The 21,195-nt window shown below is 35.3% G+C and overlaps 3 protein-coding genes across 3 annotated transcripts; all 3 read left to right on the top strand.

Moving 5' to 3' along the window:
* The first annotated feature begins 249 nt into the window (after positions 1-249).
* Positions 250-2,385, top strand: LOC145732050 (facilitated trehalose transporter Tret1-like). Its single transcript, XM_081984077.1, has 2 exons — positions 250-403; positions 993-2,385. The coding sequence occupies exons 1-2, from the start codon at positions 328-330 to the stop codon at positions 2,318-2,320; spliced, it is 1,404 nt and encodes a 467-aa protein (XP_081840203.1). The 5' UTR covers positions 250-327; the 3' UTR covers positions 2,321-2,385.
* A 236-nt stretch (positions 2,386-2,621) lies between these two features.
* On the top strand, positions 2,622-5,182 carry LOC145731548 (facilitated trehalose transporter Tret1-like). Its single transcript, XM_081983378.1, has 2 exons — positions 2,622-2,806; positions 3,041-5,182. Exons 1-2 carry the CDS (start codon positions 2,782-2,784, stop codon positions 4,351-4,353), a joined length of 1,338 nt encoding a protein of 445 aa, XP_081839504.1. The 5' UTR covers positions 2,622-2,781; the 3' UTR covers positions 4,354-5,182.
* Positions 5,183-5,515: 333 nt separating this feature from the next.
* On the top strand, positions 5,516-19,998 carry LOC145731547 (fatty acid synthase-like). Its single transcript, XM_081983377.1, has 35 exons — positions 5,516-5,619; positions 7,196-7,315; positions 7,376-7,537; positions 8,332-8,536; positions 8,592-9,076; positions 9,133-9,275; positions 9,330-9,471; positions 9,530-9,740; positions 9,798-9,986; positions 10,047-10,342; positions 10,395-10,662; positions 10,946-11,172; positions 12,517-12,714; positions 12,768-12,924; positions 12,978-13,259; positions 13,318-13,547; positions 13,604-13,770; positions 14,150-14,456; positions 14,936-15,115; positions 15,166-15,293; positions 15,345-15,475; positions 15,533-15,689; positions 15,795-15,960; positions 16,013-16,324; positions 16,434-16,590; positions 16,648-16,803; positions 16,856-17,107; positions 17,162-17,315; positions 17,874-18,078; positions 18,130-18,280; positions 18,335-18,516; positions 18,573-18,700; positions 19,224-19,475; positions 19,532-19,795; positions 19,851-19,998. The coding sequence occupies exons 2-35, from the start codon at positions 7,213-7,215 to the stop codon at positions 19,944-19,946; spliced, it is 6,843 nt and encodes a 2,280-aa protein (XP_081839503.1). The 5' UTR covers positions 5,516-5,619; positions 7,196-7,212; the 3' UTR covers positions 19,947-19,998.
* The last annotated feature ends 1,197 nt before the right edge of the window (positions 19,999-21,195 follow it).

Here is a 21,195-nt window from a genome sequence, read left to right as displayed (position 1 = left end):
CTAATGAGGCTGTCAGACAGGTTCCACTGGATACTAAATTGTTAAATTTACCTATAAATGTTTTTTTTTTAAATAATTTTGTATCACATACTTGATAACCTTGTTCTAACAATTGCATAAAATTGTTATATTTAAGTAAATACCTCAACAGTTTAGGAAAAATGTAGAATAGATACATTTTAATTCCAGTCCAAATGACTGATTAAACGAAGGCTGAATGAAGACGCTTTGGATTCAATTAAAGGCGTTGGTAATTGATCACAATTAGGTCGGGCATATACGCAAATTTATTAAAAACAGTCACCAACCGATCTTGCATGCTGGAGAATGACGATTTTTTCGAGTGGCACGTTAAAATTCAAAAAGAATAATAATATAGTGCAATATTTTGCCGCTGTTACTGGTAAGTTTTTCCAGATTTTGATCGAAATAGTGAGATTAAGATTATTTTAAAATTCTCTAGTGTAAACTTATTTCTGTAGCCCAAATTTCAAAAATTTGTACCAGAAACTCTGAATAACTGTTTTAAAGTTTACTATCAATTTTATAATTATAGAAAGGCCACATAAAGTGTTACAAATTTAAATTTTGAGTTACTCAGGAATGTACCAGAAAAGCATCCTAGTTGTGGATGCTGCTTCAAAATACTTCCCATAATTGTATTTCTTATGGTATACTCATCACAAGAAATACATTTGATTTAAACGGACATAGAACAACAACGTATATTCACAAGGATATTCTACAGAATCGTTCGTTTACATATAACACTATAGCTTTTTTATAATTTGTATTGTAGAATGATATTCTACTGCTCTTCTTATTTGCAGAGCATTTGAGATGTAGCCAATAAATGTATCAATAATATAGGTAAAAGCAATATTCATTCTTTCTTGACTTATTTCCTTCTATATTCTATTCATACAAAATACTAACTTGTTGGTGGGATCAATTTCACTGCTGTAAGTCAAAATTTTTCATTTTTTTTGCAGCCAATTTGGGAATAATATGCAGCGAAATGCACTACGGTTGGACCTCACCGTCCTTACCAATTCTGTTAAGCGGCAACTACACCTTCACCATCACCAGCGATGAAAGCTCCTGGTTAGTGGTGACCCCACTACTTGGGGCTATTCTAGGGGCCTTATTCACTGGAATGATTGTAGACATCTTCGGCAGGAAGAAGCTCATCATCTTCTCGGCTGCACCTTTCATGTTATCCTGGTTGTTCATCGCTTGGGCAACATCATCAACTTTAATGTTTATTGCTAGATTTATCGCAGGAATGACGGATGGACTTTCATTTACTGCTGTACCGATGTATTTAGGTGAAATTGCTGATCCCAAAATCAGAGGATTGATTGCTTCCGTTTGTCCTGTGTGTATTATTTTTGGTATCCTTCTGATTAACGTTTTGGGGTCGTACTTAAGTATTAAAACTACCGCTTACATTGGTACTGCAGTTCCCTTATTGCTGCTAGTTACTTTTATATGGATGCCTGAAAGTCCGTATTTCTACTTAATGAAAGGGAAAGTGGAGGAAGCAAAGAAAAGCTTGCAAATTTTGAAGGGTAGTGAGGATGTTGGGGCTGAACTCAATAGAATATCAAAAGCGGTGGAAGAACAGAATAAAAACAAAGGAAAATGGACTGATTTGTTAACTATAAGGAGTAACAGAAGGGCTGTACTTGTAGCCTTTGGTCTTCGAGGTGTACAGCAACTCAGTGGTACTACAGCCATTATATACTATTGCAAACAAATATTTGAACAGTCTTCTGACTTTATGTCTCCCAGTTTAGCCACAATCATCTACTTCAGCGTGCAGTTATTACTAAGTGCTGTGGCGTCTGTTGTGGTGGATTTTGCAGGAAGACGTCCTTTACTCATCATTTCCATTACTGGAACCGCTTTGGCACTGTTTATGAACGGAACTTACTTATACATAAAAGACTGCACCGACTTGGATGTCTCTGCCATCAGTTTCTTGCCTTTGCTGGCTCTTTTAGCGTTTGTGGTGGCTTTCAGCGTAGGTTTGCAAACCATTCCTTTACTGATCATGGGAGAAGTATTCCCTACTGATGTTAAGGCTGTGGCATTGTGTGCAACGGATATTTTTTATAGTGTAATAGTGACTGTTATTTCAAAGCTGTTCCATTGGAGTAATGATGAGTTTGGGATGTACGTGTCGTTTTACGCTTTTGCGGTTTGTTGCCTATTTGGGTTAGCTTTTATAGTGCTTTTTGTGCCTGAAACAAAAGGTAAAACGCTAGAAGATATACAGAATGAGTTAAAAGGAGAAAAGTGGCAATTTGCTTTCTAGCAATTCAAACTTGTCTGTAAAGTGTCTTTTAATTGGTTACTTAATAAAACTGATTACTGATGTTATTTTGTTAAATTTATTCTTCCACCCTTGTATCGGGGATTTTCTCCCCTTGTAATAATATTCATTTTTTTTACAAACTATTATTTGCCATTGAAATTTCCGGCTTCGTTTACTCTTAAAGGACCGTGAAAATTTTACGCAATGGTTATCGTAATTTTATGACAATCCATTTTATGGTTGGTTAACGTTGAAATCAAATAATTTAAGTCGAGCAACTTGGGGTGATATCAGTTTTGAATTTATTTTTTTATTGTAACTTACACCAACTGGATTTTTTTTCCTAATTAACGTCAGTAGAGTTCATTATTAAAAGGTCGTGTTCTATTAAGCCAGTAGGAATGAAGTGTCATGAAGAAAATTTTAGTTTATTGTAGTTAATCCTTAGTCAGAAACTCATCATGCAATATCTTGCAGCTGTAACAGGTAAGTCAACTTAAAATATAGAATACGCAGCTTTTAAAACATACAGAAAGACCAAAAATAAGCATTTTGATGTCTCCAGATTGCCAAACCAAAGCCACGAAGCTTCTCGGTGGCTTTGAGTAGTTATAAATTCTGGCCTGGAAGCTTTACATCAAAAATAAAGCAAAACAACTTGATTTTTCCAAAATACGCTTATAGATTTAGTGGAAACCTAAAATTATTTAATTTTTACAGCAAGTTTGGGCATAATATGTTGCGAAATGCACTACGGATGGACCTCACCATCACTACCCATCCTAACGAGCGGCAATTACACTTTTACAATTACCAACGATCAAGCTTCCTGGTTAGTCATTACCCCATTGTTTGGCGCCATCTTAGGATCCCTCTTCACTGCAATACTAGTGGACATTTGGGGCAGAAAGAAACTCATCATCTTCTCCGCTATACCTTTCATCTTCACCTGGTGTTTTATCGCTTGGGCTTCATCACCTTTACTAATGTTCATCGCCAGGTTTTTGGCAGGTCTAGTTGATGGATTGTCGTTTACTGCAGTGCCTATGTATTTAGGAGAAATTGCTGCTCCCAAAAGCAGAGGATTGATTGCTTCAATATGTCCAGTATGCATCACTTTAGGAATTTTGCTAATTAATATCTTAGGGTCCTATTTTACTATTAAAAGTACCGCGTACGCTGGTACTGTAGTGCCATTGCTGCTGCTGGTAACTTTCATATGGATGCCTGAGAGTCCATATTTTTTATTGATGACAGGTAATGTGGAAGAAGCTAGAAGAAGTCTCCAAGTGTTGAGAAGTAGTGAGGATGTACTGAGTGAACTTGTTCGGATTACCAAAGCTGTAGAAGAACAAAACAAAAGCAAGTGGACTGATTTGCTCACTGTAAAAAGCAACAGAAAGGCTGTATTAGTAGCTTTTGGTCTTAGGGGGGTGCAGCAGCTAAGTGGAACAACAGCAATTATATTCTACTGTAAAAAAATTTTTGAAGAATCTTCTGATTTTATCTCCCCCAGCTTCGCTACAATCATCTACTTTAGCGTTCAGCTAGTATTAAGTGCAGTAGCGTCCGTTGTGGTGGACTTATCAGGAAGACGTCCTTTACTAATCATCTCCACCACTGGCACAGCCCTGGCACTCTTCATCAACGCCACCTACTTATACCTGAAAAACTGTACAGACCTGGACGTTTCCCCAATCAATTTTGTGCCATTAATAGCCCTTTTGGGGCTTGTGGTAGTATTCAGTGCTGGACTGCAAACTATACCACTAGTACTAATGGGAGAGGTTTTTCCAACCAATGTGAAAGCAGTGGCGTTGTGTGCAGCGGACATTTACTACAGTGTGATAGTGGCTGTGATTTCAAAGTTGTTCCATTGGACTAACAACGAATTTGGTATGCACGTTTCTTTTTATGGTTTTAGTGTGTGTTGTCTGCTGGGGTTGGTGTTTATTCTAATTTGTGTGCCTGAGACTAAAGGTAAGACTTTGGAGGATATTCAAGCTGAGTTGAGAGGTAGTAAGATTGTATGATTGACTCACTCATTTGCTATGCAATTTTAGAGAAACCTAGTAAAAACTATGTAAATATTTAATACTGGATGTTGAGGATGTGATGTAGATATCGATTGTGTGTATGTAGAATATATTTTAATTAGGGGAAGTAATTTACTTTAGAACTTATCTAATTTCAGACAAAGCTTTTAACTCTAAAATATTTTTTTTTAACTTATCAGGGAAATATTATTAGGTAGTTAATGAAGAATACGTTGATGATATTGTGAAAAGTTTTAATCGGAGGAAATCGCCAAACAGTGTAATGCATCTACTTGATTTACTACATTCTTGTTAGTGAATTCTAATTAATCCTAAATCTGTGTTATTCTGTGTTTTCTATCCTGATAAATCTGAAGGATGGATTTCAGATATATCACTTGTATTTCAGAGAAGATTTCTTTATCTTATTATCTTCAAAAAGGTTTCTTTGTCTGGCAGTTTGAGTAAAACTACTCCTACCAAACATATACCAAGTAGTTCACCTGATTTGGAATGGGTACCAGTAGTAAGTTTTTTCTTCTAAAAATAATCTTATTTGATCACATTTTAATACGTTCTTCTTGAATATCAGTATTAATATCCCTTTTTAATTAACATTATCAACTTACTGATTTAATTTGTATAAACTTTCCATTGAGATTGTATAGCTGTTTTTGCTGGCAAATATGGAAATATCCCACCTTCAAATTGCATACTACTACTACTTTCTATTTCTACCTACAGTGCAAAATTTGCAAATTGAATCATTTTAGTGTGCTAATTATGTGAAATTCAGGGATTACTTAATATATTTAACTGAAGACTCGTTTTAACTATAGTTTTTTTGTCCTTTTATTGAATTGAGGTTTTTCAGTCCACTGTCTTTTTGTTCTAAATAATTATACAATTATATCGTGATCTTCCACTGTAAATTTGGTTTGGTTTTGTCATCTGATGTGGTTTAGTTTACTCTAATATATTCATACACAGTAATGTTTATTAAGATGTATTATTCGAAAAAAACTTTTAGCCTTTTAGAAAAATTTGCATTTTTCTTATTGTCTTTTTACACTTTGGCTACAACGTTATATTGTGTTTGTTTAGAAAATCGCTTTATTAATTGGCACCTCATGTCTATTAATATTCATCGATTTACGTATGTATAATAAGTGCAATCGTTTGTCTTTCGTTAGATTTTTGGTGGAAAGGTAGTATAAAAGTAACAAAGTGTTAAGCATACATTTCAAAAACGTTTTATACCAGGTGAGTTTTTGTTGGATTTAGTATAGGAAGAATATGACCGATACTTAACTTTCTTTCCAAAATTTGAAAAATTTCAAATTGTTTTGTCAAAATATTTTTCTTTTTTTAGTGAATGTAAACAAAACTTCTAAACTTGAATTTTGTTCTATGTTGGTAAAATTCAGACATATTTAAGCACATCAGTAAACAAAGAAATATTTTCTCTAACAAAAACCTGTTTATTCATAGCCATTGGGGCAGAGGAGAGGGAGGGTTTTGAAAAAGTCACTTTCCGGTTTTTGGTTTATATCTCTAAAACTGTGTGTTCTACCTGCATGACCACTCTATACAAAATAAAAACTCACTGAAAGCTGCTATAAGTTTCACTCAGTCAAGTTTTTCTTTTCGATATCTTTTATAGTTTTTGAGATATCTAGAATAAGTCTGACAGACGTCACGGTCGGAAATGTCACTGAAGTGGAATTTTATTGCATTTCTGACTTTCTTTCTTTTTTCTAGTTTGAGTTAAGTAAGAGAAAAAAATTCTTTACGTCTCTGGTTTTTGTGGTCAATTTACTGGCTACACTGCAAATTTCAGGGCCGGAACACCCAGATTTCAAAAATACTGACTGAAATTGTGTTTCGTTGCATTTTAACTGACAATCTTTCATTTTTGATGGTAATGATCACAGTTTCAGTAGAGTTAGGTTTGTTTATGAAAAAAATACAGTACGTCCCTGGATTTTAAGGTCAATTTACTGGTTATATAGCAAATTTCAGGGTCATAACTTCCAGATTACGAAAATACTGACTGACATGGAATTTCATTGCATTTCTGGCATTACTTCATTTTCAAAAGGATTTATCACAGTTTGAGTGATTACTTGTTTATGGAAAAAATTCTATACGTCTCTGGTTTTTGTGGTCATTTTACTAGCTACAGCAAATTTCAGGGCCGTAACCACCAGATTTTAAAAATACTGACTGAAATTGTGTTTCGTTGCATTTTAACTGACAATCTTTCATTTTTGAAGGTAATGATCACAGTTTCAGTTAGGTTAGGTTTGTTTATAAAAAAAATACAGTACGTCCCTGGATTTTAAGGTCAATTTACTTGTTACACAGCAAATTTCGGGGTCATAACTCCCAGATTACGAAAATACTGACTGACATGGCATTTCTTCATTTTCAAAAGGATTTATCACCGTTTGAGTGATTACTTGTTTATGGAAAAAAATCTATACGTCTCTGGTTTTTGTGGTAATTTTACTGGCTACACTGCAAATTTCAGGGCCATAACCACCAGATTTCGAAAATACTGACTGAAATTGTGATTCATTGCGTTTTAACGTTTTTTTAACCTCACTGTATATAAAATAGGCAAAAATTAAATGATTAGCCTCCAGATTTGCCAAAAACAAAACTGAAGAAAAAAATACGTTAATGCACCTTACCAATATGCATATATCAAACAGAATTTGACAAAACCCATTGTTTGCAAAGTAGTGTCTAGCAGTTTATTACTCATTTTAATGTCATTACTGAATTATTATAAGGTAAGTAAAATTTGTATTAATTTTCACTAAAAACTTAACAGTGTAACGAACAGCTAAAATGATGCAAGAAACTCCAAATTTGGGCTTGGAAAGTGATCCGAGCGTGGCTTTTGGTAAATTACTGGCACATCCGGAACCAGGCGAGGAGATTGTAATTTCGGGTATTAAAAGTACACAAAAGTGTGCAATTTTGTGTCTAATAATTTTTATTAAACCTACAGGAATGTCCGGAAAATTTCCGTTAGCGGATAACGTAGACGAGTTTAAGGAGAAGTTGTACAATAAAGTGGATATGGTTACTAAAGTTCCTCGTGTGCATCCTGAAATGCCGGCTGGCTTTGGTTTTCTCAAGGATAGAACACGATTTGATACTGGATTTTTTGGTAAACACAGTTAATGTTTTTCCTGTAAAAATTTCAAATTTCTGAACATTTAATCAAAAAAACTGTAATTCAACAATCTTAACTGTTGTAGAACTGGCTTTTGTTAGTTTAGATAAAAATAACATTAACATGTTGACTAAATACTCTAAGAAGCTATTGAAAGATCAGAGGACAATAATCTTGAATTTCAAAAGCTTTTTGAACATTGAACATATTTGACGTTTGAATATGACAGAACACAAATTTGGTCTTTCAACGTTGATAATGGTTGAATGAATGATGAACTTTGGGAGGGTGGAGTCCGTTTGCCCTTTTTGTAAAAGGATCAGAAATATGCCGTCAATTCCAATCTAACGTCAATCCCTGTCTTACTCCTCTTTCAATCCTTATTTTGTTTGACATCTGCTCGGTCTCAATAAAAATGACTCTTTGATTGTAATATCGTTGAAGACGATATGCTTCTCACAGTATTTTCTTCCCTCTCGTTTCCTTTCTTCCAGAGTGCGTATTTTTGAAACGAGGGAAGGAAGTTATCAAGAAAAAGATCTGTAGAATGTGATAAGAACCATTGTCAGCTTCTTCTGTTTATTCTATCAACACTTCTCTTGAGAATTCCGTTCCCTGCTTTCAAGAATTAGGCCCCTGTCTCCTTCTTTTCCTTTTCCTACTTTCAAGTTAAAGTCTCCCATAACAATTGTTATATCCTACTCTTTACATAAACGTTGTCTTCTTCGGCAAAATGTCCTTCATCTGCTCTGCTAATTAATAAAGTTAATCAAAAATGCTTCTTAAAGGTATACACCAACGTCACGCCCGGACTTTGAACGTTCTGGGCAAGATCACCCTAGAAAAATGCTACGAATGTATCCTAGACGCTGGCTTGAATCCTTCTGATATCGAAGGCACCAACACTGGTCTTTTCCTCAGTTATTGCTTTTCCGAATACGAGCATTATTTCTACTTTAAGGAACACGTTAAAGAAGGCAACACTATTTTGGGGTATACTTCCAACGTGACTATTTCAGGTTTTTTGACTGCTTTTAATTTAATACAGCAATCAAAAGAGTGCCATAGCAGATGCTGTTAGTAGCCAATTAAAACTGAAAGGACCCAGTATAGTTCTGGACACTGCTTGTAGTACTGGTGGTTTTGCTTTGGATAACGCTGTCAAAGCAATCAGAATGGGTCAATGCAATGCAGCAATTGTAGCGAGCGCTAACTGCTTATTAGCGGCCAGCGTTTCGCTTCAGTTTGCCAGATTGGGAGTTTTAAGTCTTGTGGGGGAATGTCGGCCTTTTGATGAGAATGCGCGCGGATATGTTCGTTCTGAGGCATCCGTTGCCTTTTTACTACAAAAAGCTAAAAACTGTAACCGAATTTACGCCAGAGTGTTACACGCCAAAACCAACTGTGATGGGTTCAAGCAACAAGGTATTACATACCCGAATGGTGCTGCTCAACTGACTCTTCTCAAGGAAATCTACTACGAAAGTACTGTGGCTCCTACTGAGGTTAGCTATATTGAAGCTCATGGGACTGGTAAGTTTATGAAATTTCTCTGTGAGCAACAACCAGATTTTGTTGGATAAATTTAGGTACGATAGTTGGAGATCCGGAAGAAATAAGCAGTATAGACGAATTTTTCTCACCTAACCGAAAATCACCATTGCTAGTAGGATCTGTCAAGTCAAGCATCGGACATTCTGAACCAACTTCCCTACTCTGTGGAATGGTAAAGGTTGGTATAACCATCCAGTTTTCAGTAGAACCAGTTTAACAAAATATCTTGCAGGTTATTCTGGCGTTTGAGTCCAATTTGATTTCACCTAACATTAACTATCAAAGACCAAGGAAAAATTTAAAAGGTATAGTTAATGGACAACTCAAGGTTGTGACCGAAAATACACGCTTTCCAGACCAAAACCCTGTAGCAGGTAAAATCCCATTCCAACCAGAATCTACTACATATAAACAACTTGGTATATTTTTCAGGTGTTAGCAGTTTTGGTTTTGGTGGTGGCAACGCCCACGTTATCCTAAAACAAAACACAAAACCCAAAATCAACAATGGAAAACCAATGGACGATTTGCCTAGACTGGTTTGTGTTAGTGGACGTACTGATCAAGCTGTCAGCGTTCTCCTGGACGATATAGCGTCCAAATTTGATGTGGAACAAATGGCTTTAATTTACAATGCCTTCAGGTGTTTACATTCATACCCAAATTGACTGAAAGTAGTTTGAGGTTTTTGGAATTTCAGGAAACCCATCAAAAACCAACTGTACCGAGGTTACGTCATAGCAACCGGTGAGGGTGTGATTCAAAAATCAGTGCGACCATGCACTGATCGCAAAAATTTGATTTTACACTTTGGAGCTTTGTGTCGTTCTCCTGAGAATCTACTTCGTCAAATATTAAGCCTCACAGTGCTAGTACCATTCAAAGAAAGGTACCTACTCCCACCTTAGTGTATTGATACAATATTAACAATATGTTTCCAAACGTATAGGATAAGCCAATTCATGCAAAAGAAAACCCTAAACATAGATGCAATAGTGAAAAGTTCCAAGTTTTTCACTGATTATTTGACCCAGTTGGCTTTGGTGGAATTGCTGAAAAAGCTGGAAGTTTCGTATGAAACACTGCTGGCGCATTCTGTGGGAAAATTCTTCGCAGCCTACTTTCAAAACTCCCTTACTCTGGAACAAGTTCTGGATTGTGCCTTTGTTTTTGTTGGATATTTAGAGAATGGAACCAAGTCCTTAACTTCTTACAGATTCAAAAGAGACACTTTAGAGACACAAAGTTTGACTAAAATTACCATTTTTGAAGCACAAATCAATCAATTTTTTTCCAGAAAGCACCATACTGTCGGATTTCGAGTTAATTCTACAAACTATTAAACTAACCAACGGTCATAGCAATGTTCACCATAAAACTCCATTACCAGAGGAACTGTATAAAGCTTTATTCGAATCTCCTGATATGGTAGTAGGCAAACTCAAAAAGCAAACTTTAGTGATTACAGTTGGCGAAACTATTACACAACCAAAAGCAAAGAAGGAGAATTACCTTAATTTGACTAGTGCCTCTGACCTAGTGACATTCATGAAGATGTTGGGAAGGTTAGTGTTTTATAAATTTGTCTTCTATGAGCAAATTTTGAATTCTTCTAAAACTTACGAGAGACACCTTACAGCCATCACTGCTCCAAAAAATTAATTTTTGGAACCATTCTTTTGCTCAAATCTAGTAATTTGTTTGTCACTTTTGTTTCACAATTTTCAAACTAACTTGAGATTCAGATAATTTGTATTGGGCACAATTGTTCATTCATGACTAACATTGATCTCTTACACAATGAATCACAAATTAACTTACAGAGGAAACATTTTAATTTGATTTTAGTTTATACGAATACGGCCAGGATCTGAACCTTCAAATTTTGTATCCAAAAGTATCGTTTCCGGTGAGCAGGAACACACCAATGATAGCTCCTGTCATCAAATGGAAACATGATAAAACACATTTTATACCTTCTTACGAATACACTGAAGCGGAAGTGTCGGCAAAGACGGTGAATATCAATCTTTTAGACGAAGATTGGGCCAGTTTGGGTGGTCACGTAATTGATGGTAAGTTTTTAGGATTTGATGCCAAAATATTATACATTGTCAGAATTGTTATAATAACATCTTGAAACTGAATTAATTCCTGTTATACCGATACCGACTTTCTGGGAAGAACCATCATTTCAAAACTTCCCAGAGAGAGTTATGTAAGTATGTAGATTGACGAATGAAACAACTGCCTTCTCAGAATCAACTCTATTTATTCTAAATTCTGATGATGAGGCTGAAGAAAGGATCCTTACCAAGAAGTAACACCTAAAGTTCCAGCAGAACATGCATCAACATTCTTTCTATCTTGGTTTCTCTTGGAGTTTTTCTAGCAACGTCCCTTTCTTTCTTCTGATGAACCTTTGCCTAAACTTTAGTTACATTTCCTGTAAAAATGTAGATGCTTTAGTCTGAAGAAAATCTGGTAAAATAGTGTCGTTTCCGTAGTGTGTCCAGTGTATATCTATTATGGACGTTTAAACCTTGGTTTCTTCTAGCCAAGTCCATTTACCACTTTTTTCTTTGTTTTGATATGCATGTTCTGTATTTCTGCCATTTTTGGGGTTTCAGCGCCTGTAAAATGCTCAAAATGCTTGTCTTGAACTGCTCTTTCACATCGTGCTAACCGAAAAACGATTGAACATATACAGTGTGTTCAAAAAGCAGTAAAATTTGATAGTAACTCTCTGCCAGGGTGCGTATTCTTGAAACGAGGGAAGGGAATTATCAAGAGAAAGCTTCTTCTGTCACATTCTATCAACACTTCTCTTGGCAATTCTACTCCCTGCGTTCAAGAATAGGCCCCCAGTTGTGTAAACCTAGTCCATTGGAAGCAGATAGTAATTCTTAACATTTGAAAAATTTACGTTTTCGAGATATTCGACTATTTTACCGAGTCTTTTTCTACTGCTCACACTGTACTAAACTTAGTTTGGCTTTCTGTAATGGTTTAGAGTCGTCTATTCACAGTGAATCTGATTAATCTAGTTGTCACTGTGAAATGGTTTTAAATTGGCCATGGTCAGACAAGACAGCTGTGAAACTATTTAAGGGAATAGAAAAGAAATTTAAACTGTCTTTATCTCATTTTTAGTTACATTCTTTCTGTTTCTTACATCTATTTCTATCTCTATTAAGTTACATAGTTGCACTACAGACGACAATATTAACGTTTTGCTGCTACATGTCATGTATGTTTCCATGGTCAATGTTACACGATTGAGTACAAAAATACTATTTACTATCAAAGCTTTGTCAGCATTTGAATTTAACCAACTTTAACAGAAAATTAAATCTGTTCTCATACAAACTTAAACTGGTAGTAGACGAGACTTTTCCTATTTGATACTTTTAATTTAGGTAGAATCCTATTTCCTGCCACTAGCTATCTGTTTTTGGTATGGACTCTTTTGGCGGATCACATCGGAGTTAATTTTGAGCAAATGAAGGTAACTTTCGAAGATTGCAAATTTTTACGAGCCTGCCAACTATCTCGAACAAACGCCTTGAGACTAGACGTTATGATACATAAAGTAAGCGGATGCTTTGAAATCAGCGGTAATAAGTTTTACCAGAATAATTCACAAATTTTAAAATGCTTTTTTTTTTAGAAAATTGCGCACCTGTTATGACTGGAATCATTAAAGTTGATCACAGTCAAAGGTCAACGAAAACCAGTAATGGAATAGTGAATGATTTTGACGATGAAGACTGCCTTAACAGAAAAGATATTTATAAAGAATTAAGACTGAGAGGCTACAACTACAAGTAAGCTACAAGTTGCTTTAGGATACTTTAATATTACAGTGGTACATATTTAGGGGAAAATTCAAGAGTGTGTTAAAAAGCAACCAAAAAGCTACCCTGGGGATTATAGAATGGTTAGACGATTGGGTTGCCTTCATGGACAATATGCTACAGATGATGATTCTTGGAGCGGACACCAGGTTATTGTACGTGCCAACCGGAATAGAAAAAGTCGTCATAGATCCTGAAGAACACTTGAAGAAAATCAGCCAGTTCCAAAATAATCAGGAAGAGGCAGAATCAAAACCTCCAGTTAATATGCTAGTTAATGTGGATTATAGCTCAAACATTGTAAAGTAAGTTGTAACAATGAAACTGCTTATAAAGGAATTATTTGACTTTTTATTGTTCTAGATCAGGTGGAATAGAATTTACAGGGTTGAAAACCTCCTCAATTTCAAGGAAGAAAACAACAGCCCTGCCAGTACTGGAAAAATACAGTTTTGTTCCTAACTCTGGAAAACTTTCCATTGAATCAGCAGTTCGAGTTTTTATGCAAATTGCTTTGGAGAACAATTGTGGTTTTAAAATCACAGCAGTGGAATTGGTGGATGAGACTTCAAAAGATGATGCCCCTTTAATTGGTAACTTAAACGACAAAACTAAAATTTAGCACTTATTTCGACTACATGTGTTTAAGGACCCATTATCATTGACGTACTTGGCGATCAGCCTTTAGTTCATGCTGATGTGAAAATTCTGAGCAGCAAAGAACTAGACTGTGATGTTTTAGTAGAAAACACAAATCTGAAAGACGTTACTGATGCCACTGTAGTAGTTGGAGATAATTTACTTTTCAGAAACTCTGTAAGTTACTTTCCATAAGTCCTAAATTGTTTTGCAGCTTACGTCAAATAAGTCAAAGTCTAAAATTGACTTTTCCAAAGTATCAGTGCTTGATAATTGATTTAGAAGCTTAAAAATTGACTTCTAAACCTATACGATTAACTTGCCAAGCTTCAAATTCGCTTAAGTCAATATTCATAATATTTGCAGATTTAAACACCTGCAGCTTGATAATTGATTTCAGAATATGCAAATTAACTTCTAAACCTTGAAAATTAACTTATCAAGCTTCAAATTAGCTTATCAAGTCAATTTTCATGTCTCTTTCCACCTTTGACCACTTTCATCATCAAAATTGACTTCTAAACCTTGAAAATTGACTTAAGGTGACTTTCATTAGGTTCTGGCTGGTGCCCTTGGGGCACTTAAAAACCAAGGCTACCTAATATCAAGAGAATCACTCAGTATGGATGTCAATAGAGTGGACTTAAACAACTTGGATCTGTTGAACGTATATGAAACGGATAAAGAAAAAATAATGCTTTTTAGAAAAAAATCCGATGAACTACATAAGGAAAGAGCGTTTGTTAATGTTACTTCTTCAGCTCCTAATTTTGAATGGTTGAAAGCGTTAAAAGCGGAAGTATTGAAAAAAGCTAGGGATGTTGTTGTTTGGTGTCAAGGAGAGCCATTGAATGGATTAATTGGTAAGTTTACTCTGTTCTTGCACAGGAATTGTGGTTGAGCAGTTTACAAATAGTGTACAAATGAAGTTCATATACCTAACATTCACACAGACAACATCTGACAGAGTTCCAGACTAATACAAACTAGAAAACTCCACATACAACGTTGTTAGTTATTATTTCACGATTTAAGACTATATCTGGATAATATTTGTCTTGGTGGGACACGTTGAGCGGTAGACCTTGCTCTGCAGGTATCACGTTATCTGCCATGATCACAGTGTCATCCGCGTACCGAATATTATTACTCATAATGTCATCATTTTCCCATTTACTGTGTTTATGCAGCACTGTTTTACTTCCCCTTTTATTGGTACGACATTTCTTGTTCTACTCTCACATCGGCTATTAGATGCCAATAAAGGTTGGAGATGATGTTTATTTCCTGTTGGCCTACTCCGGTTTCTTGCAGGAGTTTGTCAAGTTAGTTACCTTTTTAGGCTTGGTGAATTGTATCAGAAGAGAACCAGACTGCCAGCACGTAAGGGGGTTGTTTATAGTGGGGAATGGACCACCATTTGACCCTTCATCATCATTTTATCAAAATCACCTCGACAGAGGATTGGGGATGAATGTTTTGATGAACGGAATCTGGGGAACTTACAGACATATTCTATTAGGTAATTTACTGCTAAACATCAAGTCAAAATTACTATTTAGTATACTTTAGATGATATCAAAGAAGTGAAAAGAGAACACTGCTACGCTGATACATCAATTCGAGGAGATTTATCTAGTATCAAATGGTTTGAAGGACCGTTATGCAAGAATACTGTATATTCTTCTGATTTAGTTGAGGTACTCATTTAACTCGTTTTAAGTGAAATAATTTAAGCCTACCAAGTTTAGGTGTACTACTCTCCTCTGAACTTTAAAGACGTTATGACAGCCTCAGGAAAAATCAATGTGGATGTATCAACCAAAGACCGTAGAGAACAACAATGTGTCCAAGGATTTGAGTTTTCAGGAAAAACTCTGAGGTAATATCCAAATTGTGCCATTTGAGTAGTGTAATAAATGCATTTTGGTGTTGTCAGCGGTAAACGAGTAATGGGAATGCTCCCCCAGGGTACTTTGGCCACTTTAGTAAAAGTGGACCCTCCTATGCTTTGGAATGTTCCAGACTCGTGGACACTGAAAGAAGCTGCCTCTGTTCCTGTTGTGTACAGTACTTGTATTTACGCTTTAACAGTGGTAAGTCCCATTTCTATGCCATCCATATGTGCCAATACTACCAACAGAAACTCTTACTCTCTAAGAAAACAGAAAACAATTGGTAGCATAGAGTTTTTATTTTAGATTGGAAGAATTCGAAGAGGTGACTCCATCCTAATTCACTCTGGCACTGGAGGAATTGGCCAAGCAGCCATCAATTTGTGTCTAAGCATGGGCTGTACCATTTTTGTTACAGTAGGAACAGAAGAAAAACGAAACTTTATCAGGAAAAACTTTCCACAGATCAACGGTTTGTCATTTTCACCCAAAAATTTCAAACTTACCAATCAAAATACTTACAGAAAAATGCATTGGTAACTCAAGAGATCTCAGCTTTGAACGTATGGTCATGAAACAAACGAAAGGCAAAGGAGTGGATCTGGTGCTGAACTCTTTAGCTGAAGAAAAACTACTTGTTTCTGTTCGGTGCTTGTCTAGGAATGGACGTTTTCTAGAAATTGGAAAGTTTGATATGGCTAGTGACAACAAATTGAAATTACACGCCTTGAAACAAGGTGGTAGTTATCACGGTGCCATGTTGGATAAATTGTTCAAAGAACCTGATGAAGCCAAAAGGAAACTCAATGTCTTGGTACAGAAATACATTGATTCAGGTTAGTTGCAAGTTATTTTACTTTACAGGAATTAATCAAAATTTGGTGGAACTGTTTGATCTCACTTCAAGACAGCAGGTAGCAAACTTTAGTGTTCTAAAACTTGTAGGAGCTATAAAGCCACTATCTACTACAGTTTTCAATAAAACAGAGATAGAACAAGCTTTTAGATTTATGACAACAGGTCGACATATGGGCAAAGTTATGGTAGAAATTAGAAATGAAGATGACATTATACATCCCCTGACATTCAAAGGATACCCCAGGTATGAAAAACTGTCTCTAAAAGGAAACAATGTAGGTTAAGTAGAGGTTTGTGTTAGATACTTTTGTGATCCTACCAAAACCTACATTATATGCGGAGGTTTAGGAGGTTTTGGTCTAGAACTCGCAGACTGGTTGGTTCTTAGAGGATGCCAGAATCTGGTGCTCACATCCAGAAAAGGTGTGACCACTGGCTACCAAAAATACCGAATCAAGTTAGTTTTTTTCCTCCACAACTCAACTGTGTTATAATAATTTTAAATGTAGAATCTGGAGGAGTTATGGCTGCACTGTGAAAATTTCCACCAAAGACATTACAACCAAACAAGGTTGTCAGGCTTTAATAGAGGAATCAAATGAGCTAGGTCCTGTTAGGGCGATATTTAACCTAGCTGTAGTCCTTAAGGACGCTATTCTAGCAAACCAAACTGAGGAAAGCTTCCAGACTTCTTTCAAACCAAAAGCTCATGCTACACAATATTTGGATGAAATTACTAGGATATCTTGTCCTGACTTAAGGTTAAAATGCTCTATTAAACTGTGTAGTACTATATTATGAAAAGTCATTTCTAGAGATTTTGTGGTGTTTTCTTCTGTTTCTTGTGGAAGAGGTAATGCTGGTCAAACTAATTATGGCATGTCTAACTCTGTAATGGAAAGGATTTGTGAAAGGCGACGCAGTGAAGGATATCCAGCTTTGGCTATACAATGGGGAGCTATTGGCGATGTAAGTAGTTTAGCAACAACAAAATAAACGAAAGCAAAATGGAATAAAAAATGATTTAATGTTTGATTTGTAACATTAGTTTATCATTATTGTAGGAGTAGGTACTCTATACGATCCCAAAGAGACTTAAAGATATATTTTTCAAAAAGTAGGTATAATATAACTAGTTCCGTCTTTTAAATATCATAACTCTCGTAAAATAAATGGTTCAGACACCAGATAAGCAAAGGTTTGTGTCTTCTTGTCTGCAGAGCAATCTTTGCCCAGATTTGCATAAGGATTATCACAAATAATGATGCTTTTATTAATAGTAACTAAGTCAGAGTGTATAACGTGAAGGATCTAAATGTTGTCAGATTCATCCTGAGTTGACATTGTAAGAGAGCATTTTTCAATCAGTCTTTATTTGGATAAGCAAACCGAAAGCTTTCATTGTAATATCTGACTAGCCTTGCTACCAAGTTATCGTTGGAATGTATTTACTATCTAGGAATAGAACTAGATAAGTTGAATAGAATAGTCTGTTAATTCTAAAACAACACCTCTAATGTTCTATAGGTTGGGCTAGTTGCTGATCTTCAAGAAGATCAAATCGAAATAGAAATCGGAGGCACGTTACAACAAAGCATAGCCAGTTGCCTGACAGTATTGGATGTTCTATTAAGACAAACTGAAGTTTCGATCGTGTCTAGCATGGTGGTAGCTGAGAAAAAATCAACCAACTCTTCTCACAGCATTATGGAAGTGGTTGCAGGAGTATTAGGTACGTTCACAAATCAGTTTTTGCCTTAATTTCAAACGTTTTTTTATGCAGGAATTAGAGATTTAAAATCAGTGAGTATACATTCCACTTTGGCCGAGCTGGGAATGGATTCCATGAGCACAGTAGAAGTAAAACAAACCCTGGAAAGAGAGTATAACATTATATTGTCTCCTAATGAAATTAGGGGTCTCACTTTAGCACGGTAAGTTTGATTGATCAACTCTTTGGCAAGTAATACAAAATTTTGTTCGTACAGTGTTAAAGATATCCACGAAGAAGAAGTAATTGATTCGAATAATTCACAAGAGGGTCCTATCGATTGGGCTATAGTACTAAAGGCACTATTGGAGAGTGACGAGCAAACCTCCAGATGTATAACACTAAAAACACACAACAGCAAGTCTACTAGTAATTTGCCTAAAGTTATTGTCTTTCCCGGTAATTTTTTTATACGAAAAGTTGTATGATTGGGATCCAATATTGGGTTGTTTTAGGTATTGAAGGTGTGTGCGTTCTTCTAGAGAAAATAACTGAAAATTTGGAAGTTCAAGCTTTTGGTGTTAATTATTTGTCGAAGTTTCAAGAAGACTGTTTTCCTAAAATGGCAGAAAAGTTGCTTCCGGTAAGATCTTGTTCGGTTTACTGATTAGAGTTTTTGAAACGTTATTACTAGCAAATTGCATCGAATAACCGTTTTTCTTAATAACCATTCCCTCATTAAACACGCGAGACTTTAAAATTACAACTTAGAAAAAGATGAATCTGTTTTAAATCTAGATTGATTGATTGATCTTAGAAAAATCGGAAGTCCTAACGTTTTTTCTTCTTTGTTTTCTTCTTCCTTCCCTTTTGTGACTTTACCCTCCTTTATCTTGCTGCACATTCTTCTGATTCACCAGTTGCTGTTAATCTTCTAATTCATTCATTTGCTGTAGCATTTCCAAGAAATTATTCATTGATTGATTGCCAAGTTGTTTGACATTTATTCTGCAGTTTGCCATATTCTTTAAAACTGGCAAGCAGAGTTAAAAAAGGACGGAAATTTCCAAAATTAGAAACACACTCGACTAATCAATCAATCATTATAGAAATGCAGTTTTGTCTAACATTAAGTACACTTTTAGTAAATATTCTCTTTTGAACAGGCTATTTTAAAACTCCTGAAACCAAAAGAACCCTTCAATATACTGGCTCATTCTATGGGTACCGTGGTGGCTTTGGAGGTGGCCAGCCTTCTAGAAAAACTAGGACATCAAGGCAAAATTGTTTTAATTGACGGATCTCCTTTTCTTATGAAAATGCTGGAAGGCGTGACTTCAGTACGGAATAGAGAAAACTTTGCGCTGGAAAATGCTTTAAGGGTACGATTAAACGAGGAGGAAACTCGTAAAATCATGGTGAGTAGCGCTGCTAACTGCAACAATCAGACTCTAATGAGTAACAAAACATTTAGGAAGACATCTGTAAATGCTCAACACTGAAAGAGAAACTGAATATTATGATTTCCAACTTCAAAGTTACTGAAGGAGTGACAGAATCGTTTATAAGTAACTCCATCACTGCTATTTTAAAACGACTTCAAGCCTGTGATTACACTCCAACTTTGGATAAACTGAAATCGAAAGCGTGGCTGTACAAACCCACTTTGACTACGTTGAAATTGGATTCTGAAGATTATGAGCTGGGACAATATTTTGAACACCCGGTTGACGTTAAAGTGAGTTTTTTTGGAATTTAATTTAACCTTACTAAAATGTGTTTTGTTTGAGTAGGTGTTTGATGGTAATCACACCTCCATACTGGAAAACAAAGACATGGCTCAAGATATTATGAGACAAATTTTGGAATCTGGAAATAGCAATAAATAATAGTAAGAATTGCGTTGTATAGTAAATATAAAGTAATGGAAGTGATAAATAATTATTGTATTATTAACCTTAATGTTCCGGTCGGTTAAAATACTGATACAGTAACTTGATCTCCCAACTCTTCCTAAATATAACATGTTCTTAGGATTAGTAATTGGAAATTAATAAGTCTGCTTATCAAAAACTAATGAATACAATCATCAAGTAGTGTTAAATGATTAATTTCATTGGAATGAGTTATGTAGCAAATCTAAATTGGCTGATAGTGAGTGATATTCAATAAATCGAAGTATTCTTAATCATCTTAAGCAGCTAAGTTTGTCAGATTTCAGAAGATTATAGCCTAATCAGGATTATTGATAACTTTTTAAACGTGTCGTCTTACATAGGTGTCTGTAAACTTCTTTGAATCAATATATTCCTCAATTATTGAATCCAAGATATCTCACAATTTTATTGGAATTCTTAAGCAGCTGGCTGCTACAGCATTACCATTTAGATTTTCATCATCTACAAAATGTAGAACAATACTTTTGTACTAAGTAGTAAAAAAACCACAACATTCCAACTTCAATTTCAGAATTTACATTGTCACATTGCAAAGACTATTCAAACAAAAGTGTGTAGTAGAATTTGTCAGTTTAGAACATTGCAAACACACTTCGAACCAATTTAGTAAAATTTGTCATATGCAAAAGTTCTTTCTTGAACAGTTGATCAAATAGGTAAAAGTAAAAAATGAATAAACAAGAATGACAGTAGTACGTGAAGAACAGAAAATTGTAGATCAGCCAAAGCTCCATTGCATTTCCTTGACAATAATTTAATTTGTACAGAAACAATCCTCTAAAATGCTAGTAGAAGGTATAGCTGAATTATAACTACACTTTGCAGTTTTCACAGCATTATAACTGAACACTTTGTTTTCTCACTTAAAAACATTCTCTTTGACAATTATGTAAAAAATATAACCTCCAGACAAATCTTTGAAGAAATATTTAGTATGAAGGCAAATTACCTTCACGTAAATCCCTCAACTGTTCTGACGTGATCAAGCGTTGATTTCACTTTTTCCTCGTAGTATTGACCAACCCGAAATATAAACAACAATAATTTTCATTGAATTTTATCAACAAAGCGTATTGTCAACTTTATAAATTAGTGCGTTATTGAGTTACACGTCATAGAAAGTTATTCACGTAGCTTACGAAATTCAATCTACTTTTCATCATTTACCCTGAACAAATAA

The sequence above is a fragment of the Ips typographus genome, linkage group LG7, assembly GCF_016097725.1.
Source record: "Ips typographus isolate SLU linkage group LG7, UJ_Ityp_2.0, whole genome shotgun sequence".
Lineage (NCBI taxonomy): Eukaryota > Metazoa > Arthropoda > Insecta > Coleoptera > Curculionidae > Ips > Ips typographus.
Note: the sequence above shows the minus strand (reverse complement) of the source record. Positions and strands in the feature narration are given on the sequence as shown.